Source organism: Girardinichthys multiradiatus, chromosome X, assembly GCF_021462225.1.
Source record: "Girardinichthys multiradiatus isolate DD_20200921_A chromosome X, DD_fGirMul_XY1, whole genome shotgun sequence".
In the NCBI taxonomy this organism is placed as follows: domain Eukaryota; kingdom Metazoa; phylum Chordata; class Actinopteri; order Cyprinodontiformes; family Goodeidae; genus Girardinichthys; species Girardinichthys multiradiatus.
Genome location: NC_061817.1, coordinates 8912517 through 8938107, shown reverse-complemented (window position 1 = coordinate 8938107; position 25591 = coordinate 8912517). Strand labels below are relative to the sequence as shown.

The following is a 25591-nucleotide window of genomic DNA, read 5'->3' as shown; positions in this document are numbered from 1 at the left end:
CGATTCCTGCCCAGCATTGAAAAAAACCAATGCATTCTTCTAGTGAATATTGGTCTGCTATGGAGAATTCCCCTTGTAGAGGAGAGAAAGTGGCTGCATTGTCACAGTATATGTTTATCCATTACAGACTACTCAAAGCGATTTTCACTAGAGGTTAAGTGCCTTGCACAGGGTCACATCGACTTATGGCAGGAGGAAGCTGGAATCGGACCCACAAGCTTCTGATTGCAGGACGACTACTCTTCCTTCTGAGCCACAGTCGCCCCATACTCAAAATAAGTAGTGGTTTAGGCATTAACTAAATCCTAACAATATAGTAAGTGAAACAAACTGTCCAGCAAGAGAGAAAAAGATCAATAAAAAGAGGAAAATAAGTAAGTTGTTGATCAAACTGTTTACTTCACTTCATTTTACTGGTGCCAAAATAATGCAAAACTACATATTGTACAAACTATATAGTCTTGACTTTACATTTTTTCATTTAAATAAGTGTTGAAAATTGTCTCTTCAGGTAGTACTCCTGTCATTTCTTAACATCACAAATATACACTACAAGACAAAAGTTTGGACACATTTTCTCATTCAATGGTTTGTATGTTTTTATTACGACCTCTAGGAACTCCTTCAAGACTGATGGAAAACCATTAAAGGTGACTACCTCATGAAACTTAATAAGAGTGAATAAAACAAATGGTGGCTGTTAGGAAGAATCTAAAATATAAAAGATGTTTTGAGTTATTTCATGATTTGGTTTGCTGCATAATTCTATCTACTTTTGCTTCATAATTCTGATGTTATCACCATGTTTCTACAATGTAGAAAGAAAGAAAAATAAGGAAAAGTCATTGAATGACTTTTGAATGGTAGTGTACAAACATTTACTCATCATAGCAAAGTCACATTAGCACACATTATGAGAAACATCAATTTGACCTGAAGAGGCATTTAGTAGGGCTGAAGCACAACATATTCACTCTCTTTATAATTTGTTTTCCTTATGTCTTGAGCTGCAAAGCGTACATGTTTTTTTTTTCACTTATTCAAATAAACAAGAAAGAAAAGCGAATCTTCTCTCTGCAGTCTTTCCTCATTGTTTGACGCTAACAGGGCAGATGGCAAATAGTGGTCAACAACCTTAGATGAAAAGACAGCAAGGTAAGAAGTCATTAGTCCTTTATCACACAAGGTTCTAAAAAAGTTCAGCCTCTGCAGTATTGTTCTCCAACACAGCAACCTTGCCAGACTAATGTGAATTGCCATGGCAGCATGAAACCTTGTAATAAGAAAACTCTGACCTTACGCATTCACTTTACCCTCTCATTGTGATGTCTAATCTAGCAAAATGGCAAATGTGTGTGCAGTGTCACTGGAACTCTCTATACTGCAGGCTAGTCTGACAGAAAGTAGTGAAAAGGCTTTTAAATGGCTGAATGTAAAGCAACACGGGCATACGAGTAGGACTGGAACGATTTATTGAGTAACTTACTGACAAAAATTCCTCAAGGGAAAAACTTTGATTCAGTGCTTCATTTAATCTATGTGATTTTGTACTGCTTAGTGGTCATATTGATTTACGTGGACATTTATCACTGTCGCACAACATGGTTATGCTACATTATGTGCAATAGAGAAAGATATAAATGCAAAAGTTTGAAAATCAGACAAAAGGATAAAATACCGCAAAGGTCTTTATACTGAATAAAACAATTTTCAGAAATAGTTTAGATACCACAACAACAACAACCTTCTGCTGTCGGATATTAACAGCATATAAAAGGCCAAAATCAAACAAACACATGTCCTGAATCAGCATGCACAAACTCGGGTACAGAGTTGAATAGATGTCAAATGTGGACCTACAATAACCATAAAACATAAGGAGTTGTCCAGTCTGAGTGAGCATTCTAATGCACTGATCTGCAACATTCTCTGAAAGAGATTTATAGCCCCCACATTTATTGGCACTCTTGGTAAACATTTCTAAAAAGCACTAAATTCAGCAATAAATTCACAGTCTCACATGGAAACACGCCAGCTTCATCCAGTCTGTTTGCCACAGTTCCAGTTATTTTAAATGGGTCTGACTGTAAATACGGACACGTTTAGACAAGTACATGTTTTCTTGGGGCTATTTCCTGAATAATAAAGAATAGCACACATCTGCATTACTCAAATTATATCTTCCTTTGCCTTTCCCATTATGAAAAGACACTAAACAAAATGGGTCTCTGCGTCACATCATATTTCTACCCCAGGAATACCAGAAGTCAGAGATTACTAATATAAAAGGTTCTGGGTACTCTCAAAAATGTAAATAAAGTAATGTATGAATGCTTCAATTGCATTTATTTTGTAGGAATTGTTAGTGGTGCAACTAATTGTGATTCTGTTAAAACAATAAACATGTTATTTTTCTCACTAAATAAATTTGGATTTTTTGTCTAATACCTTGCCAATATGCTTCTGCAATAAAACTATTTACTTTAAGGCTTTTTAAAGTCATCTTTCCTGGGTTACGTTGAGTTGTACATCTCCATTATAGCCTGATATTATCCTCATTCCAAGTGTGAGTGGCAATGTGCCTGCCTCATACTTATTCAGTATGAAAAACATGGCATTCCCAAAAGAACACAGACAAAACCTTTGGGACTGTCCTAGACATCCCGACATCTAATCCTCATGAACGAATGATTCTTATACCTAAGTTAAACATTATTGAACTGATCTCTAAGTAAGTGCATGCATAGTTCTGAAAACAAACAGGGGAAATGCTAGCTTCATGATCTTTAAACAACTATAGCACCACATGTATATCCTAATCCTTAATATGTGTATTTTGTTATTGAGGTATGTACATTTTTTTAGCACTAAGCTTAAACATCTAGAGTAATATGAGCTGAAATATGATCAACAGGAAGAAGATCAACCATGTCGTCTGGATTGCGAACTGATCTGTGACCCCAGCCTGACCTCCGATCCAATAATGATGCTGGTATCAGGCTAAATACTGATGTTGACTCAGTTTGGCACCATCTCTTAATGTAATTCTATTTACTAGCATGCAGACTTTTATGGCATCTTAAATACTTGTTTTGTTTATATTTTAATAAATATTTTGAAGTATATTTACCAAAAATTATATCGAAGCAGTCCTTTGCAGTTGTAAAATTATGGCGATGACAATTATGGTTTGGTATACCGTGCAGCACTAACTTAAATACTAAAATATTTAATAGCTGAAGCCCTACAAATAAGGTCAAACACATATTTGCCTTTGTTCTGCTACACTGGTGCATAGCAAGGCAGTAAAGGCCAAAAACAGACACATATTCTGTTCCAGCCCGTGAGATATATGCGCATTTGTTTTAGATCACATTGTAAGAATGTCCTCAGACAACTGAAAACAGCAGAAATGTGATGCAGAAGGCCTCAGACTCTCGACCATGTAAAACCAGCTCTGAGGGTTTCAGTTTCAGCATCCCACACAAATCAAGAAACCCTTCAAGTGAGCCATGTCGCATGAGTGCCTGCTCCTGCATTTGGTTAATGTTTGCCTGGTAAGTAAAGACGTGTGCATTAGGTAATCTGTTTTTTTTTTGGGATTTATGCACTAAACATGTGAGTCAGGTAATACCGCTAATGACGACTCCAATAATGAATGAGGCTCTCCATGGTGACGCATCAGTGTAGCTTTAAATCCCTGTTACCATGGAAACAGGCAGCTGCTGTACAGGTCTGACACAGACAATGGTTTTTTTTTTCTTCTCCCTCTTTCTGTCGTGCTCTATAAGTCACTCTCAGTCTTTCTCAACCCACTCCCTCCATTCAGCTTTGACTCCCACTTTTCCCCGAACTCTTGTCTCTTTCTCTCACGTTGCATCCTCCTATTTTTTTAATTTATTTTCCTTAATTTCCATTCATTCTTTCATGCCACCACTCCCCCTCCTCATCTCTGAGGCCCTCCTCACACCTATCTCACTGACTCGCTTTCATTCACCCTGACGTTTTTACCTCTCTCTCTCAATTCATTCATGTCATCCTTGTCGCCACGCATCTCATCGCCGTCTCCCTCTCCTTTCATCACTTTCAGCACTTGTCATGTCTTCCTCTTTGCCTCCTTCCCTTCAACCATTTCTATCTCCCTCTGCTTAATCTTTCTTCATTCATTCTACACCTTTTTCCTTTTTTTCTGTCCAAATTTTTTGTTCTTTCATCTTTTGTTCCTAGATCTAACTTTTAAAGCTCAGTCTATGTAAATCCCCTGAGGTATTCACTATGCCACACTTTTAAAAAAGTGGTTTTTCGTATGCATGTTGGCTCCCTTGCATATGAAATGTTCTTTAGAATCTCAGTAGCTAAAATCGATGCCTCATTATTATTATAATACCATTATTTCTCTGGCACCATGGACATTACCTACAAACAAACGAATGCATGCACCACATCACACAGCAGACAGGTTATCATGAGCCAGTAATTTAAGCAACAAAAAAGGATGTAAACACATGAGAACACATTATTCTTACCTTGCCAAAGCTGCCCTTGCCCAGGACCATCAGGAAGTTAAAGTCGGACAGTCTTATGCGATCTTGGTTGCCGTTGGAGTCAAACCTGGAGGCTGCATTTGCTGACTTTCCCTCTGTGTTCTTGCCTACTGCGATTTTAGCCCTCTAGATGAAGAAGAAAAAAATTAACTAAATAGACTTTACATACTTCTTCAGTAATTGGTGCTGAAAATTCAAATTAATCCTGAACACGACAAAAATAAAAGAAGTGACTATCAAATGCAGGAAGCGTCATTCTCCCCAACCATAATCGATGGAGAGCAGATTGAAACTGTCTCATGCAACAAGTACCTGGGCATGGTTTTGGACTGCCATCTAAAGTGGGTCTCATGCACTGAAAGAAACTGAGGTCCTCTGGAGTCAATAACTCAGTACTTTTAATGTTCTATTTTGCTTTTACTGAGAGTATTTTAACCTTTTGTGACACATGTTGGTTTGGCAGTGCTACAGAGGCTCAGAAGAAATCCTTGAGACGTATAGTGACCACAGTCAGCAAACTGTTAAAATATACAGGATTTGGACAATGAAACTGAAACACCTGGTTTTAGACCACAATCATTTATTAGTATGGTGTAGGGCCTCCTTTTGCGGCCAATACAGCATCAATTCGTCTTGGGAATGACATATACAAGTCCTGCACAGTGGTCAGAGGGATTTTAAGCCATTCTTCTAGCAGGATAGTGGCCAGGTCACTACGTGATACTGGTGGAGGAAAACGTTTCCTGACTCACTCCTCCAAAACACCCCAAAGTGGCTCAATGATATTTAGATCTGGTGACTGTGCAGGCCATGGGAGATGTTCAACTTCACTTTCATGTTCATCAAACCAATCTTTCACCAGTCTTGCTGTGTGTATTGGTGCATTGTCATCCTGATACACGGCACCGCCTTCAGGATACAATGTTTGAACCATTGGATGCACATGGTCCTCAAGAATAGTTCGGTAGTCCTTGGCAGTGACGCGCCCATCTAGCACAAGTATTGGGCCAAGAGAATGCCATAATATGGCAGCCCAAACCATCACTGATCCACCTCCATGCTTCACTCTGGGCATGCAACAGTCTGGGTGGTACGCTTCTTTGGGGCTTCTCCACACCGTAACTCTCCCGGATGTGGGGAAAACAGTAAAGGTGGACTCATCAGAGAATAATACATGTTTCACATTGTCCACAGCCCAAGATTTGCGCTCCTTGCACCATTGAAACCAACGTTTGGCATTGGCATGAGTGACCAAAGGTTTGTCTGTAGCAGCCTGGCCGTGTATATTGACCCTGTGGAGCTCCCGACGGACAGTTCTGGTGGAAACAGGAGAGTTGAGATGCACATTTAATTCTGCCGTGATTTGGGCAGCCGTGGTTTCATGTTTTTTGGATACAATCCGGGTTAGCACCCGAACATCCCTTTCAGACAGCTTCCTCTTACGTCCACAGTTAATCCTTTTGGATGTGGTTCGTCCTTCTTGGTGGTATGTTGACATTACCCTGGATACCGTGGCTCTTGATACATCACAAAGACTTGCTGTCTTGGTCACAGATGCGCCAGCAAGACGTGCACCAACAATTTGTCCTCTTTTGAACTCTGGTATGTCACCCATAATGTTGTGTGCATTTCAATATTTTGAGCAAAACTGTGCTCTTACCCTGCTAATTGAACCTTCACACTCTGCTCTTACTGGTGTAATGTGCAATCAATGAAGACTGGCTACCAGGCTGGTCCAATTTAGCCATGAAACCTCCCACACTAAAATGACAGGTGTTTCAGTTTCATTGTCCAACCCCTGTATATGGACAGAGTTATGAGGAAGGCAAACAAGATTATAGAAGACAATATACTAAGATACTCAAAGATGAGCTGCTACCTTCTCTGTATAAACCGTTATGAACGTGTGTGTATTTGTTTGGTGTTACATGGGGGCATGCATCTTATGTCACCAAAGTGACCTTCCAGACTCTCTGTCTCTGTCTTTTCAGCTCCTTGCTATCCTCCTGGAAGGTTACTCCAAGAGGTATCACAAGTGCTGGTGTGTGTGTTTATTAATGTGCAGTTGCTGCCGCAACTCCCAGCCACCTAAAGCCGTGACCTTAAGGAAAAGGGGGGACAACAAGAAATAAAGCGTGAAAAGCACACAGGATAGTGAAGAATTAGAGCACAAAACAGACAACAGAGGGAGATAAGAAAGCAACATGAACACTTCCATCCCCTTCACAGAGTTTCAGCTTTTCTCTCTGGAAGAAGATTCTTAGTCCCAAAATGTAGGACCAGGCATTTTAAAAACAGCTTTGTTCCGACTCCTGCTAGCAATAACAAGCTGAAATGATAATGATAAAGATTTTATTTCTCATGTATTTATCGTATTTTTAAATCTTGCTATCCTCTTCTGTGTGGTGCATTAAACTGATTTATGGAGCTTGGAGTACATTTAGCACTGTTATATTTATTATAATTATAATTATTATAATTTATTATTATATTTATTTATTCAAATGGTTCTGGGTGTGTTAAGATGTTTGTATGAATGTGTAAACGTTCTGAACAACTGCAAAACAAACCTACCTACAGATACTGATAAAGTAACCTTGAACCTTGAGGACAATAAAAAGAAGAAAAATCATTATAGCCAACTGCAGCGGATGCATCGCCACATTTAAGGAGTATTGTGTTGCAATTTTCCCAGTGCATCCCCCTTAGTTATTGTAAACTACAACTTTACACGCTTTCTGAAAGAATCTCCTGTTTGCAGCTTGGAGTCAGCGTGACACAAACAGAGAAAAGAAGAAGGATGGGGAAAAAAGGGAAAGCACAGTTTGGGGTGATCCTCCTCACTGCCAAATGTGTTAATGAATGGGCCTACTGGTCAGCTGCCCCCCCAGCCACACATGCACAAACACGTCTGGACCTAACGTGTGCCAGACCGGATGGCACTGTAAGTGTGCCTGCCAACTGCTAACAGCTCTCCCAGAGTGGCTCTCACTCAGACACACACAGACACAGAGTGGCCAAAGCCAACTGCTCACACACATTCCCAAACATACAATGCATTTACACACACACACACACACACACACACACACACAGGCACACACACCTCGAATTTCTGCCGTAGCTCCTCGTTGCCCTCCTCTCCCTCTGGAGCCACAGGAACATTGAAATACTCGCCTTCTTCTTGACAAAGGAGCTTAAACCTGAAATAAAGAAATGTTCACAGTTAAATTACTGGACTTACACAGTTAACTGTGGTGTAACTATTGTTTTATAGGAATAAAGGGACACATTTAGCCCATAACAAATCAAGTTATTCTTGACTACATCACAGACCACACAGCACCACCAGCACATGGCTTTCATCAGACATAAATTGATTTATTGACACAGATATACCCTTCAGCACCATGAAATCTGATAAATGCTGCCTGAGGTGACAACTGATGTTGAATTTGTTTTTTAGCTAGTCTGTAGGAGGCATATTCGTTTAAAATTTATGTCAGAGCCAAAAATGCACACTGCAGTTAGAATGTATTTTAAAAATTCCATCTACAGTACCTTGCAAAAGTATTCATATTTGTTGATGTTTTCCATATTTTGATATGTTGCAACAATAATCCTAAATGTGTATTATTTTATGTAACAGACCAACACAAAATGGAGCAAATATGTGAAGTGGAAGAAAAGTGATGCATGGTTTCCACATTTTTCTGCAAATCTGAAAAGTATGATGCGTATTAATATTCAGGCCCCCCGAATCAACACTTTGTAGAATCACCTTTTGCTGCATTTACAGTTGGAAGTCTTGAGGGGTATGTCTCCACCTGTTTTGCACATTTCAAGAATGAATTTCTTTTCCAAATTTTCTTTGACCAAATACCTTAAGCTCAGTGAGATTGGACTCTGAAGTCTGACCACCTTCTCTGTCCTTGCTAAAAAAAAAAGCATCTCCCCACAGTGGGATGCTGCCAGCACAAGTGGGAATGGTGTGTTTAGGGTGAGATGCAGCATTAGTTTTCATCCATATGTAGCATAAGGTTCAATGCTTGTCTTAGTCTGACTCAAACACCTTATTCCACATTTGCTGTGCCTCTACATGGCTGGTAGCTTCCATAAAAAATTAAATTGTCAACTGTTTGGCTAATAGTTATGCTGTTTAAAGATTTTCCCACCTAATCTCTCAATGTCTGCAGTTCTTCCAAAGTTACCAGAGGGGGCCTCATCCTGCTTCTCTGATTAATGTTCTCCTTGCCTGGCCTGTATGGCCAAATTTTGCTAATTTGGCAGATTAACCGAGTTCTGTTTATTGAACAGAGGTCTGTGAGATGTTCGAAGCTTGAGATATTGTTTTATAGCCTAACCCTCCTTTAAGCTTCTGAAAACCATCTATCATTTTCCCTTTACTTCACAATTCTGCCCCACTTTGTGTTAGATTATCATACAAAATTCAACAAAAAATTTAAAAAATAGAGGTTTGTGCTTGTCATGTCTCCAAATATCAAAATGTTTAAGGTCAATTAATACTTTTGCAAGGCACTGCAAAATGTATTGCAAACTTATTGCAAGCTCATTGATTTTCTTGTGGAAGGCAGACAGTTTTGCTTGTAGAAAAGAAATATCCATTTAACTTTGGAATCATATCTTTATCTTATAAAAAACACATTACTATAGTAAATTAGTATATTCATTAATGTCCATCTTGAAGGCCGTTTAAACAAAGTAGTTACACATTTGTTGATGTATAGATGCTGTATCTTAATCCTAGTTTCTATTTAACGTGTCATTTAAACCTAGCATCTATTTTAAACGGTAACAAATCCTAACATAGGGTCTTTTTCTTTCTCAGCCTGTCTGTGTCCCTTTCCTGTAATGCCAGCAAGTGTGAGTCTTTGGCACTGAACAGAAGTGGATTAGAGGAAAACTTGCATTTTAAAAGGCTCACTCTGAATATCAGGTGTGCTAAGGCATCCTTCTACCTCCCACCTTCACCTCAAAAGCTGGCATCTCATTAAAAACCTTGACAGAGCAGTGTCAGCAAAAAAAGAAAAGAGAGAGAAAGATTTAGAGAGATAGTGATTGGGCTGCAGACATAGGGGGAGGGAAGTGGAAGTAGGGGGAGCGAGGGTGGAGGAGAGAGATAAAGAAACAGAGATAAAAAGATGGGGGAAGAGCTGCTCTGGCACTGAATATAACCAGATTAGCAAGAGGAGCTCCAAAAAGTTTTTTTCTCTTATCCTACAGTAATGAACAAGGTCACCTTCACTCTCTCTCCTGCTCCTTCTTGTTCTCTGCCTCAAATCTTTCCACCTCTACTCCTTTCATTCAGCAGTTTATCTTACCAGCCATCTACCCCTTGTTTCTGGAGCTCTGAGATGCCAAAGGACAGCGATCCCATGAAGTCATTGCGGCTGGTCAAGTCCCAGTCCCACACCTCCACTGAAAGACGGCGGTCCTTGTCGTACTCCTTCAGGTGGCTGGAGGAGACATGAGGTGATGTTTTGTGAGTGCCAAAATTTCCTGAGTATAATCCCAGTAAACACCATGTTTTATAGGGAAAACCATCTTGTTGGACATTTTAAAACATTGTCGCAACAGGACCTCTTCAGTTTATTGTGATATGTCATAAAACAAGCAAAAAAAGGCACATTTTTGTTTTGTGGTTTCTGTTCATTTAAGAATAAATTTCAGTCAAATGAGACACAGACCATGTGTGACAAGTAAGACTCCCTTCACACTTGATTAGGAGCTGCAGTAATGTGAAGAAAATATGACTCCTATCAAATATGCAGTCTTTTGTTAAACATATTTCACATATTTGTGTTTTTTAAATATTTCTCCAGAAAAGTGACTTGAATGCACTTGAACGACAAAGATTTATCAGCTAGCAGTTTTTTTTCTGACTGAGGAACTTCCTATTAGCGACTCTTGCCCCCTTATGCCTGAAATACCTTCATTGAACACGTAGCCATCTATCGGTCTCTGACGTCAACTGTGAGATGTTTGAGGGCTTTTTTACAGCCCGTTTCAAGTCTCCCTCTTTACTGGTATGTTTCGGGTCATCATCATGTGTAGGGTCCAGTTCTGCTTCAGCTTTATTTTTTTTTGAACAGATGGTCTGGCATTTTCCTCAAACACTTTGATACACTAGAATTCACGGTTAATTCTGTGATGGTGGTCTGGAGAAGTACTGCTGCAGTAAAACATTCCCAAACCATGACAATCCACTGCTGTGCTTTACAGCTCGTATGAAGTTTTTTCCCTTTAAAGCTGTATCGGGTATATGCCAAAAATGTTCTCTGCTGTGGTGTCTAATTCCAATTTTAGACTCATCTGTCAAAAGCATATCATTCCAAAGGTCCAGGTCTTTGTCTGTGTCCTCTCTGGCAAACTTTGTTCTGCCCCTCATGGTTTTTGTAGAGCGCAATGGTTTCCTCCTTGCACACCTTGCATGTAAATTAAGGTTGTGGAGACTCTTACTGATTGTACAGGAATGTAGTTTCATATCGACAGTAGCAAGAGCCCGCTGTAGGTTCAGTGATATTATAGTAGGTATTTTAGAGTTTGTGGAAACTTCCTTTAGCATCATGCAGTCTGCTCTTGGGGTGAACTTGCCTGGTCAGCCAGACCTGGGCATGTTGGCAGTTATTTTGAATGTCCTCCACTTGAAAACCATTTTTATATACAGTGGAGAGGTTGATTTCATATTCTTTTGGGACCTTTTTAAATCCCTTACCAGACTCATTAGCTGCTACAGTCTTCTTTCTGAAGGCCTCAGACAGCTCTTTCAATCTTACCACATTGCACAGTCAGGAGCACAGCAAGCTAAATGTCTGCGGTGGTAACAGGGCAAACCTCCTTTAAAATGCTGAATAATGGTATTTTAATTATGCGCATCTGATGTGATATGTCTGTTTATGATTTTAGTCATTTGAAGTGGGAATAAATGTAAGTGCTTCTTAATTCACTCCTCACCAGAAATCAATTTGTTTTAAATTGCATTTTACAGAAAATTTCAAAATGTATTTTCTACATGTTTTGTTTATTGATATTACCTGAATTAAATGGTGATGTTAAAACTGATATTAAATATCCATAGGTCCAAATATGTTAGAAAACCACAGGCTGTTTTACAGTTTTCAAATGGTGCATGAGTTCAATTTTCACTCAGAAGTTGAAACTTCTAAGTTGGAATCAACAGAAGGTTTCCTGACAGGCAGAATCTCAACCGGGTTATGGGTTTCTTATCAACTCTGAAATAATCCAACACTGCAGCCTTGTTTATAAAACTTTGAGCAAAACATTTCGCTGCATTTTGAACTTTAAGACAAAAATGTCTCAAAGTAAAAATGCTGTAAATTACACTGCTCATTGCTTATAGCAGCTAGCATGGTAACAGTGCATATATGAATTAGTAATGCTTTGAATTCAGAGGTAATTGGAACACAGCTTGAAGCGCTACGAGCACTTACTCCTGGATCACAGTCATCAACTTAAATCCTAGATGCTCTTTAGAGACGTTTCTGAGAAAAACCAACGTTCAATGTGCTGGAACACAATGTGCTTCTGAAAGTAAATTTTTAACAAATAAAACAAGAAATTACAAAGCAACTAGTTACATGAAAGGAGTTCACACGGAGCAAGCTGACGAGGCGTGAGGAACAGAAGACTCTGACAGATACTGAATGCAACCAGAGGGTTTAAATACTGGAAGGAGTCATTACTGGTACAATGAACGAATATGAACTAAATTGGAAACGACCTAAAGAGGACATGGCTAAAAATTAGTACTCTAGAGGGAAGATAGACAGATCAGGGAGAGCTAAGACAATTAAAAAACATGGCAAAAATAATAAGCAAAAAGTAAAAGCTTATAAACAACTACTGTAAACCAAATTCAGGGAAAGAAAAATATGACCAACAGAAGAATCTACAGGACATTAATATAAAACTACATGCAATACTAGAGTCAAACAAAACCAAAGTGTTAGAGATTAACACAAATAATGGCCCAAGTACCATGATTAGTACTTGTACCACAGTTTGAGAACCTTAAGTTTATGTAGTCACACTAAATCCATTATCCAGTTTAATAAAGCAAAATGTTCCTTTATTTCTTATTTCGGTGACTTGAACATCTGCATTGAGATGCCTGCAGTTATCAATCTCACTCTTCTACTGAACTAATCGCCATGAGGATTATCAAGGGTGCAGCAGTAGCAAAACAACCCCACAAGCAAGGTTTTCCAAAATACAGGAAGCCAGATGTTTTCATCTGAGTGCCGGCGGTCACACATGCATGGGAAAAGCAGAACAATGGAACAATTTCAAAACAGGTATTTGTTTAAAAAAAAAGACAAAGAAAAAAGTGAAAGATTGACATAAATTAATGCAATAAGAAGCCATTATACTTCCTTACAATTTGAAGGTCTCATTCCATACGGGGTTTAGGCAACACTTTATAGTCTTGGTCTTCTGTTTGCTTTCACTGCGTGGATCTGGGATCAACTTCAGCTTCACGTAGGGGTCTGACAGACCATTGGGGTCCATAGGAATAAGATTCCTTGCCTCTTTAACTGGAAAAAAGTAAAGAAAAGAAGAAAAAGCAGGTCAAAGTCAGAAAACATTTTATCTGCAGCCTACTGAGTTTTTACATTTGAAAAAAATCTGTTGAAGGGGCAGTGGCCCTCTGGTGGTGTCCTAAGGATATGGCATCTTAAATTAATGAAACTGTTAGCTTAAAAAAGAAGGTCTTTTTGCTGGCTGTTTGGATTGAAACAGAAAACTGAATGTGGATAGAAGTAAAATAACACAGCACAGATCTTACTGACAGGTAGCTAGTAAGTCGTAGCAGGTTTTTACTCTTAGATTCTAGTAGGACATTAATGTGGAAAGAGTGATTTTTGCTTTTCAGCATTGCTGTTACTTATTTCTAGAGTTCATAAATACTCTATGCAGAGAAAGAATAATAATATATTTTTAAATCAAAGAGGAAAGACTTCCTTTGAAATGACAATACAACATTATTTCTCATAAACTTGAATGATACAGTCCTAACCTTAAACGGGGTTGCCAGATCTGACCGTAATGACCATGCAGGTTGCCAGCTAACACTAATCCTTTCTTTGAGACAGTCTGTGCTTGGGAGGCAATTGTATTCTATTGGTGTAAATCTCCTGCTTGTACTGTTGCCCTTCTGTGTGTATGTGTCTACTAATTGTTGTGAGTCAAGCTGTAAGTTCACATAAATTACCAGAAGAAATGCTGCTGTGTCTTGGGCCATGCAAGGCTACCACTCCGTAAAAAAAGCTTTCCCAGCTCTGATACGCAGTGTAGGTACACATAAATATGTTAGAGCTTCTGTATTTGTGTTTTGTTGAAATCAGAAAAGGACAGACGGAAAAGCTACGTTTTGAAAGAAAGAAAAACATACAATATTTTGTATAAACGTTTGAATATACGCACTTTTGTATATATGTATATTTAAGAACATACAGATATATGCATAAATATATCTTATAACGCATAAAAAAAAAAAAAAACAGAGAGTAAAGTGTACTGGAGTCAAATTCCTTGTTTGGATGTACGAATTTGGCAATAAAGCTGATTCTGAAGGTAACATTTTTACACTGTAAAAATAACACAAACAATTTTAAGAAATTAAAAAAGAAATAAAAAGTATTCCAAGGGTTTTTCTTTCTAACAATGCCACCTCCTTCAGTTTTACAGTTTTTGTTTTGATTTCTTTAGATTTAACCACAGGGTGATTTTTGTTTTGTCTATAAAACACAATAATCCACATAAAGTTATTTTCACAGGTCACATTGAAATTGAGATTTAGGTTCAAAGTAATTTCTTTAGTCACTGAAAAAATTCCAATCTATTTGAAAGAAACAACTAACAATTGTAACTGAGCAGAAATAAAACACCTATCCATAGGATATCAGATAATTTTTACATTCTATATATAGAACTGCCTTACTACAGTTGCACCTAATATAACTCTACCCTCAATGCATATTGGATTTAAGGGCAAAATTCTAAATTCTTCATGTGTTTGCAATAAATAAATTGCAAATTGCCTGAATTCCAAAAAATGCAACCTTACTAACCAAAAGCACAAGAAAGACAGCTCAAATTTGATCTACAGTAAGTAAGCCAAAGAGGTTTGGGGATTCCGTTCTGTGGATCAATGAATCAAAACTAGAACTATGAATCAGTGAAATACATTTCAGCATATGCTGAAAGAACACCATGCCTATTGCAAAGCATGGCGGTGGCTCAGTGGTGCTCTGAGGCTGCTTTGTTTCCTCTGGCAAGGATAACCTGCAGCATGTCAAGGGAAAGAGGGATTCAATCAAGTATCAGGAAATGTCATGCCGTCTGTGAGGAAGCTGAAGCCTGAGCATCACTGGACCTTTACACAGAAATATGATCCCAAGCATATCTCAAGGTCCACCATGGTTTGTTTAGAGAAGAAGACATAGAAAGTACTAAGGCCATCATACTGCCCTGTTCTGAACTCTATTGAAAATCTCGTCGGATATGAAAAAGATGACTGCACCTAGGAAACTCAAAAATATACGTTATAAGTACGTATAAGTTGGAGGCCTTTACACATGAGGAGTAGGCTAAGATTCCTCAGGAACACTGCCAAAAGCTGCTGTCTGGCTATAAATCATGTTTTTAACAGGTAAAATCAGCAAAATTGCATTCTACTAACTACTAAAGATGGTTGTCATAAGTTTTTACCATCTCTTTGTGAAAGAACATAGGCTACCTTATGCACAATTTTATAAAAATCTTAAGGTCTTAAGACGGCATGCAACTTTGATTTGAACCAGGATGGAAAGGATAGCTTCCCAGTGAACTTGTGGTTTGGGAAAATCCCAAGAGATCAGGAAAAATGCTGCTGCTAAAGCATTACTCTTTGCTAACCTCCAATAGGTTAACCTCAGCGAGGACCCCAGCATTAAACTCTCAGCAGAGCAAGTCAATAAATATTAGATGATGCCGGTTAAAGTGACCATCAAATAGTGGTGGAGGAGAGCTGTAAAGAGGGTAGAATACAAAATAGTCCCAGAGGACACAGAGTAAATAGTGATCTGTCATTGTGACTAAATGGAAGTATCTGCTCAAGCGTACATATATATGGAATTTAATGCCACTCTGTGTTCTTGCACATTGCATGTTCTAAATAAAAAAGGACATGTAGAGGTCTGTGTATAGCTGAGGGGGGTACATGAGAGGAAAGAGGTGCATTTATGGGGCCAGTGTAACAGCAGAATAGTTTATGTGTAAAGCACCATGGTTGCTGGCAGAGCACCCTTTGCCTTGTGAAACAATTTCTGAAGTCTGAGGAATTCTGGTGTGTCAAGACCTCTTTTACCCCAAAATGTGCTGAAAAATGTATGTTGTAGAAGGTGACAGAGCAGATTGTACAAAGAAAGCTCTTTGAGCTGCAACCTTGTTGAATGACATCTTGTTAAAGTCTGTCAATAACTTATCCATTTTTATTTTAGTATGAACTGTTGATTAAAACCCATCATTATTTTAGTATGAACTGTTGATTAAAGCCCGTCAGATATGACCATGATTGACACATTCTGCATCAGGATGACATTTGATTATTTTTATGGGATGTTCATTTAATTTTCACTTCAAAAATGTCACAATTTGACAATTACATATTTCTAATCATACACAAAACTCACAATGATTCTCTGAATTATGTGTTATATCCAGCCACTCTTTTTGAAAATAAATTTATAAATTTACTGTTAAATTAAAATTGTTCAGTTTACTCCTCTGAAATCAATTATCTGACAGTACCAAATCTTTAAAAATAGATTTGAATAAATGTATATAAATCAGGATTATTCCTTTAAACGCATAGTTTTATGTCATATTTTCTGTGATGTCCGAATCAATTTCAGTCAACTAAGAGATTAATCAGGTGTTCACAAGTAACGCCCTTCATACAAGAAAAGGTTCCATGATTTCCAGGACCTCTAACACCGTTTAGATGTTGCTAAAATGTTAAACCATATGCTTAATCTTACAGCATATTTATATAGAACTGAATGAGATTTTTATATTATTAAATATACATACTTAGAGGAAACCTCTTAAGAGAACTGGTAATGAACATTCAGAGTATCGTTATCTGATTGGAGGTTTAACAGTGGCAAAGGTTCTTTCAGTGGCTCTTTCTCAATCTCTGAAACTCAAACATAAGGTTTTGTGTATAATTTCAACTCTGAAATAATCGACTTAAGCTTAAAGAAAGTGTGTAGAAAAAAAATCAAAAGAGCAATATTCAAAGTTTTACAGGTTGTGACTCCAGCCTTAAATTAATTAAGGGAACGCCTTAACTTAGGGCTGGGGCTTGTTGTATCATCTTTCAGTGACTCATACTGGGTCTCTGGACCTGTGGTTCTGAATGAGCTGTTTCTCACTTTAGTGGAATTCTTGACACATCTGCTTGACCCTGGCCATAATGTTGCCTCTAGAGAAGAACCAGCGGTTTATCTGGCACAGGCCTTGTATGTTTGGTGGTTCCCCTATTCGTAATTCAGAACCAAAATGTAAACAACTAACAGAAAGGATCTTTCTGGATAAGCCAGGTTTCGTCTCTACAGCACAAAGCAAAGGCAAATGTAATGAAGCTTGCTGGATCTTTAATGATTAGGTAAAGAGGAAACAAAAAATTACGATGAATAAAACAATTACTGAACAGAAGTTTAACTAAGTGGATTAAAACTGCCGAGTGTTTCCATCTAGACTCTTCTCTAAGTCAGTAAAAAGCTCACAGAAATCACCCCATTGTGATGTCTTTGGGCGTCGATCACTGTGGAGTCAAGTAAACGTGTGATCGAGGCACACTATACAATCAAGGCCACAAACAGATCTATTATTCTTTCAAACCCTGTTGTTTACATCAGGCTGAGACAGTTCAACAAATACTTCAGGATATACATATAACACAGGCTGGAAGCAGCAGTCTAATTCAAGGCCTACTGATATGCAATCCGTTTAGGAAGGACTGGACAAGAATGCATTCATTTCAAAAAGCTTACTGAGCTCTAAACTAGAAGAAAAGATCAAGAGCATGATACCAAATGCACTGAAGTTCATCTAAGCCAACAGTTTCTTGTCATAACAGCTTCATGTTCTGACAATCTGAGGTGCATCATCTTTGGAATAAAATATTATTTAGCTCTGTCCAATGCCACAATGAAAGCACTGTCTTGATTTGGTGTTTTTAATAGGGTTTAGATTATGAGTTGTTGATTTCAGCTGCTTAGTGAGTTCCTTTTTGTTGCAACCAGAGGACTGTCAACAAGTGATGCACATAGCAACAGCACCAACAAGGACATTAGAATAAATTACTTTATGTTCTGCCAGTCTGGTGATGGCATGATAGACTGCTTTATACTCTGTGAAGCCAATGGATAAACTGCAACCAGACTCCTCCCTGCAGGGTCAAGGACCCAGATACACTGCTAGCACAATATTGAACCACCATGAGTTCATCACACAGGTCATATGCATGCTTTAGACAGACAATTCATGTGCTCTTTCTCATGTAATGGTGAAAGCACTGCGTTTTTAACGCAGCCCCGACAACCTATTCGTGTTGTGTTTGATTTATGGTGTGCTCTTTGTCTGGTGTAAAGGGGACAGTAGTGGTACAGCTTTGGTTTGAAAAGTCCTGTGCACTTTTAAGTCATTGTTTGAACATATTGATCTCAATAACTCCTTGGTTTCTGACATTATGTTTTCTTAACCATATGTGTCCACCACATCCCATTAGGGGCAACAAAACAGGAGGGCATCTGTAAGATTTTGGTTTTATACCCTACACTGCATTTGTCATGCTGGAGTCTCTTTAAAAGAGATGCCAAGCCCTTTCTGTTCCCCTGGGTTTTGCATCACTCTGATCTGCCTACGACGAGATGAAGGAGGTGAAGAGTTACAACACATCATATCAGAGTCACTTTACACCAGCAGCAACAGCTTCATAAAATCCAAAATCAGAGTCAACACAAAAACATCTCTCAGTGGAGGAGCCGTATTTTGTTTACCAGATCCTGCTTTGTTAAGCTTAAGGGAAGATACTTGTAGTTTCTGCTCGTTATTCACCACCACACTGGATCCACACTGATCCCTGTTGGCAAAAAAATAAATAAACTGCTCCTGCCTCTGCCTTTTACTGTTAAGGATCTATCACATAAAACCGAAATTATGTCACAAAATAAGTCAATTCTAAAATAAACCATTAACTTTAGGTTCATATAATAAAGCAGGTAATTTTTACTTGGACATTTAAGATTTTGATTTAGTTCATCATTCTGGTCTGCTAAGTGGATTTTCAGCTTTGCTGCTGTCCAAGCAGTGTGTGTGATAAGTGCGCTCTCTTATCATTTCCCATAGTAACGAGCGGCTTATTTCCTGTGTTTGAGCGTGGGAACCAGAACCAAAGAACAGACTTAAACAGTGAGGAAGAAAACACAGAGCAGTAAGGAAGGAAATTTCTGCATATTTGTTTCAAGTCAATAAAGTATTCCTTTGTGATAACATAGAATAAAACAAATGATTACTACTTTAGCAATCTTTTAACATCAAGAACTGATGATGTAAAACTTTCATTCATATGGCAAAAAAACTTCAGGTCAAATAAAAGACAGTAGTGAGCTGTTTGTAGAGTTTATTTCATAAAACTCAAGGTGAGGCCTTAAATCCACGAACATTGAATCAGTTGTCAAGTATGGTGGTGATAGCCTCATGCTGAGGGTCTGTAAGCTTCTGGGATAGCCCTCTTAAAGATTCAACCTCAAGTGATGTTACTAAGCTTTAAATATCATGGTTTCATTGAGTCTGCAATTACAATGGTCACTTAAATGTGGATTTCTTTTAATATTATTCCAGATTTATTTTTACCAATCTGTGGTTGAGTTTTGATATCCAATCAGTATTTTTCTTTTTTTTAAAATGCAATACTAAAAAAAAAAAAAGAAAAATCTACAATCTACAAATACAATAGTATTTTTTTAGCCTTTTGCTGCCACCTGCAGGTAAAAATAGTCAGTAAAGGTAAAAATGGATTTCATTAAACCAACCCTATTTAATGTTTTAGGCTAAAAGTATTCTAAATAAAGGTGAAAATGCCTCTTTAAACCATGTTTGCCTAAAACTAAGATTATGAGCAAAACCAACATTAAAAGAAATGCATTACGGTAGTTTCTTAAGTTTGACAAGGAGACGGATTTCTGCGAGTTTTTGATTTTAAGAAGACAATTGAGAAAAAAATGTACCAACCAGTCAAACACAACAGCAAGGAGTGTAAATACGTCAATAAATCAATACTTGCTTTTTACTGAAGCCTTGCAGGACGGGCTCTGTTACAGTAACATCCAGCTTACAGCCCCTCAGCTTCAATATTAAGAAAGCTGTAAAATACAAACACTGCAATCCTGACAGCTACAAGAAGGAAAAGGAAAGTAACACGTAGATAAATGTACATCTCTGAGAAAGAAAGAATACATTTTGATCTGAGCCTCTATGGTCTTACAGCTGTGGTAAACAGACATGTGGTTTTTTGGGTTTATTTTGTGAGAACTAATGTCAGTCCTTTATTTCTGCCACACAATTAAGTCATTAAGCATTAGTCAAAATATTTACAAATTTTCCCTGATTATCAGGTACATATGAGAGTAAAAACCCAACTAAGAAAAGTTTTATAGGTTTTTTTGTCAATAGAGACAGTGTTCTACTTGATCAGCTAGGCCTTAGTTGATTTTGGTACATTTCAGCTGGATTCCTGTCCAACACAGTAACCTGGCTGTTGTGCCCTATTAAATGTGTTTGTAGATTGTAGATTTAGTTTTTAGTATTGTATTTGAAAAGGAAAAAATACTGATTTACATATTTAATTGGTCATTGTTAAATGCATCTTTGGCCCGTAAGATTTTCATGGGTCTAGAATTACTAATAGTACATGTCTAACAATGTTAATCATTACAAATAGTTAGAAAAAAAACCCAAAAGGAAGACAATATCTTAATTACAAAAAAAAAAAAAATAATAAATCACAGTAATAATAAGCCCTGTGTTAAAGTATTAAATAAAAATAGTAATTGGATTTTAACTATCGTCACAATAAATGTAAGAAATGTAATGTACTGACTGTTCTAATCTAAAAAAAAATGTGCACTGATATAAGTACAGTTGTAAAATAAAGACGTAAATGTGAAATTGAATGCAGCACCTTAAAAACGACATAAATTGATATTTTAAAATATTAATTAATAATTAGTTGGGATTATTGTGTATTCTTAAACGTCTTCAAAATGTCTGATATTTATAATTCAGTCTAACGTGTTATTTTTGTTCATTATTGCAGAGACACTGTATATGGTGGGGGTGGGTGGGTAAAGGTTATTACCATATTTTCCGTAATCCCCACAAAGTCAAAATAATAGATTAAAAAATATATATTTAAACATATAAATACACCACAGAAAGCCGCAGACAAAAAAAACAACAAAAAAAAAACGTCAAGCTTCTAAAATAATCAACTATCTGGTTGAATGTTTGACTGCTTTTCTTTGCCGAAAACAGCAGAATTGATTTAAAACTGTTGGTTTCCTGGTTTCTTGGTATAGACTCGGTTTTTAAGCATGGTGGATACATTTTCAATGGGGTTAAGCTTGTGGTCCATTTTAAAAACCAAATGTTTGCCTGCTTTAACCGTTCCAAAGCAAGTTTGGGTGAATGTTTAGCATCATGGTCAGGCACCCAGTTGTGTTTCACCTTGCTTGACAGTTAGTACATGGTACATCACCCTAACTCTTTTAAAAATATGTCTTGTCATTCAGGCCAAACAGATTACATCCAGCCTCAGATATGGCCCAGACCTCAACCCCATTCAAATGACAGATCCATGTCAATAATCCACTAATTTAATTGAAGTCTATGATTTCTGCTAAAAAAAAGTGATTAAGAATTCAGCCACAACTATGACGTAACCAGTTGATACCTGAAAAAGCATTTGGTTTCTCTGTAGCTTGGTAATGGACCTTTAAATAAATCACATAAATCTTTAAAAAGCTTAAATTTATGAGTTTCATTCTCAATAAAAGTGTTTGTGAACTTTTGACCAGAACTGCATCTGCATGTACTATTAGAGTTTTTCAAAAGAAAACAAAAATGCTAAATAAATCAACATATCACCTGAAAATGTAAATTATATTGCTTCAATCTTAAATTCATACACATGGCAAAATAACATTAACCATGAACAAAAACAAAAGAAATGAAGTCTAAATCTGCGTATTCAGAGGAAGGCGTGTGATAGACATAAACCAAGTGTCCTCATCGTTCATCTCTGCCATCCTAACAGCAGAGGGAGACAAACACCTGCATTTCCCAGCAGATGTATTTCTGCTCTGTATGCGTCTGCATGTCTTCCTAAGATAAACTTACTGGTGACCGTGAGAACATTAGTCTTGACCTCGGCGCTGATCTCGATGCGACCTCTCCTCTCAGTGTGGTCCGTCCCACACAGGTTCGGCACATTGGGCACGCAGCGCTTGTGGATGTTCATCATACAGTCTGGAAAACACACACAAGGCCACGTCCCAGAACACTGATCAGATAAAATGTTTATGTTTGGATATGTTTTAAAGAAGTCATACATTCAAGCACATGCAAATAAAAGTAATTGTTAAACAATTTCATGTAAATATGGACAAATATGATATTATATGAGAGGTTAGGTGTAGTTTGGAGCACGTACGGTCACATCTCATTCCCTGGTGTATGAGGCCATAGAGTAGGGAGCCACAATGGTCACAGAAGGTAGGGCTGGAGTAGGTGTGGATCTTAAATTTATGCTTTGCCCTCGGGTCCTGAAGAGAAACATTAAACGAAACAGTAAAAACTGGTTTCACACTAAAACTATGCCTTTATGGGGTTAAACATGTCATATTATTTGATCAAATGAGAGCAACTTTGCAGAATCACACAACAAATAAATGTTCTTCCATCTATTTCACCATGAGCCATTCATCACAGACTTTCCACCGCTGAGAACAATAACAGGAAGTTTATTTGGGGGCAGGTGAACACAGAGGGGGGTAGGTGCTGTAATCTGATAGGTTTCGTCTGAATTGCTTTGTTCATAGCAGTTATGCGAGGCCACAAAAGCAGCCACGCTCAGAGCTTAACTGCATATGTATGTCAGTGAGCGGGTGTACAGATCTGTGAGCACAATAGGACATTGTTTAAAGTATGTACTGAGCTGTTAAACAAACAAAAACAGGCATACAGGTTTTTGAAGAACTTACTAGGTGACGGCGCATTTTTTAAACCCATAATCCATGTGGAGACATTAATTATTAGAAGCAAAATGTACTTGAGACAAACCTCTGTGTTTGGTTTACCTTTGTATCCCATCTCAAAGATTAATTATTTCCAACCAAATTAAAGCAGCAACATAATTTGGCATAAGCTAATAAGCCAACCCTCTTTAAAAACCTCTTCTGCTGCTGGTTGTCATTTATTGTTTATCTTCAGTAGTCCTAAATAAATGATGATTTCTGTTTTTGGCTGTGTGAATAAAATTCTTGCTTGTGCTTTTCTAATGTTTACAACAGTTAGGTTGGATGAAGAACAACTTTCAACTTTAATTTTCAAGGCAAAGATTCCAAATCAGATTTGGGTATGGACTTTGGCTAGGCCATTCTGACACATGGATTTTCCTTTGCTTTGTCATTGTATGATGATGCCTCACCCATGTTTCTTAACAGCAGTTTTCTGGGTGAGGTGAAGTGTTGGTGCTCTACCACACAGCACTTTGAATGTAACGAAATGTTTCATTTTGGTCGCTTCTGACCAGAGTGTCTTCTTTCACATGGCTACTGTGTCCGTTGCATTGTATGAGTTATACTTCAAATGGGACTGCATGTTTTTTTTTTAACAATAGCTTTCTTTTTGCCACTTATCCAAAATGAGTTAAAAAACTGTTGTCTGAGATGTTTAAGCTTGGGATGTTGTGTTATTACCTCATCCTGCTTTCAACTTCTCCACAGCTTAATTCTTGACCTGTGTTCCTCGGTCCTGGTGAAGGTGTTTATTCAGTAATGTTCTCTAACAAGCCTCTGAGGCCTTCACAGATTCATACTGAGATCAAAATATGCACAGGTAGACTCTACTCACTAGTTTGGTGACTTCTGAAGAGAATTAGTTACACTGGAATTTACTTGGGGGTATCAGTAATAGGGGACGAACAGATATTCTCTTTAACATACTTTTGAGCAAATATTTTAAACCATATATTGTACTTTCACTTTGTGTTGTGTTTGTTTTGGTCGATTATATAGAATTCAGCTGAAATACACTGACATTTGTGGGTGTATTGTCATCTGAAATCACATCTAAAATGCAAAACATCTAAGTAAAAAAATTTTGTGTGTAAAGTTTCTGCAGTAGACAAACATTTCCTGTGCATACGGAGGGCACCATCCGCCTGCTTCAGTCATCTTACCATCTGCATATATGTATAAGATTTTTACCTTTTTGTCTTCCTGTTGTCTGCAACGTGCTCATTTCTGCACATTAACATTCATAAGTTGCTTTTAACCGAACATTAGAGGCTTTACGTGGGAGTGTGGAGTGTGGCATATGAGGCCAGCCACGTGCACATATCTCCAGGTGGACTGTAATTTCTTAGGGGAACAATGCCTTTATGTTTCTGCATAATTTTATTCTGAATCATATGACCTGTTTTATCAATAAAAGCCCTAAAATGTTTTCCATAGCTCTCAAACAGCAAAAAGCAATTATTGTTTTTTGGACATTTCTTAAGACTGATCCTGATTATGTTCTATAAGGTAAAAATTTCAGACAAATCCTCTTCATGAAAATATATTCAAACATGCAACTGGGGTGGTGGAAAAACCAAGCTATTTTTGGCTGATGTCTTTCAAGTGCCCACGTGAGCTCATGCATGTGTGACACCTGCAACCACTGTGGTGAGAACACACACCTGCACATGAGCTCTGTGATAGTACAGATGTCCACAGGGAAGCTACATATTTTCAGTTTTCAAATATTTAAATTTAACAGCCTGAACAAATGACATGATTGCATTCTTACTCCATTCCACATCTTTCCTGGCATATTATGTAGCATTTCGACGGTTGTCTCAATTAAACTTCTTTAAAAGTCAAAGAGAGTCCTAGCATGCAACGTGCCTTTGTTATGCTTGCATGATTTTCATATCTGCCTTTTTCTTTTCCTGTCTTTTAGAAGAAGAAATGAGCAGCTGGAAGCTAGAATTACATGTAGTCCAGAAACCTCAGATTAACAAAATAAAAAAATCAAAGAAACAAAAAGACAGAAACTGATTCACCATCAACAAATGTGAAAGTAAACATTTAAAAGAAAATCAAGCACAGTCTCACAAATCTTTCTACAGACATGTCTGCAGTTATGGTCGGCTGAACGTAAGGATAGCATACCAGTTGTTCCCTGGTCTACTTTGGCAAGTTGTGCCTTTTTTAGAGGCGGAAAAAAGAGAACCTAAAATTTGTCAATAATTATCTTCTTCTTTAAATGCCTTCATTTTTTAAGGCTTTGGTAAGTACTAAATAGAACTATGGTGTTTTTTTTTTATAGCTGAGTAACAACAAAATAAAAGAACAAATATACATTTGACATATTTGAAAATAAAATTTTCTTTAAGAAAATTAATAGAATGAGAAAAAACTAGGAAAAATAAAGTTTGTTTTTTTCTTTAGGGTCACTTTGAAACCTTCAAATCTAGGCTATTTTTCAAGCTGTGGTTGATTGAAATTATGATGGCCAACACGTGTCCTCTGCATGTGTTAAGAACATTGATTTAAATGACTAGATTGGGCATCACGTGACTTTTAGATGACACACATATAACACACATAAGCTATTGCTATGCATTGAGTCAGGACTGCTGCAGCAGCAGCGACAGAAGTACACCAAAGTGGTTCTTGTGGAATGCCAATAAA

The 25591-nt window shown here is 37.6% G+C and overlaps 1 protein-coding gene across 2 annotated transcripts in view; it reads right to left on the bottom strand.

Annotated features, from left to right (window-relative positions):
- Positions 1-25591, bottom strand: part of LOC124862727 (protein kinase C beta type-like) — a 145508-nt gene that overhangs the window by 52893 nt on the left and 67024 nt on the right. For both annotated transcript variants that reach the window (XM_047356804.1, XM_047356803.1), the window contains exons 4-9: positions 22345-22456; positions 22032-22160; positions 12964-13120; positions 9887-10021; positions 7651-7747; positions 4527-4670 (exon numbers count right to left, since the gene is read on the bottom strand). In XM_047356804.1, the coding sequence (XP_047212760.1) occupies positions 4527-4670; positions 7651-7747; positions 9887-10021; positions 12964-13120; positions 22032-22160; positions 22345-22456 (774 nt within the window). The remainder of the gene's footprint in view (positions 1-4526; positions 4671-7650; positions 7748-9886; positions 10022-12963; positions 13121-22031; positions 22161-22344; positions 22457-25591) is intronic.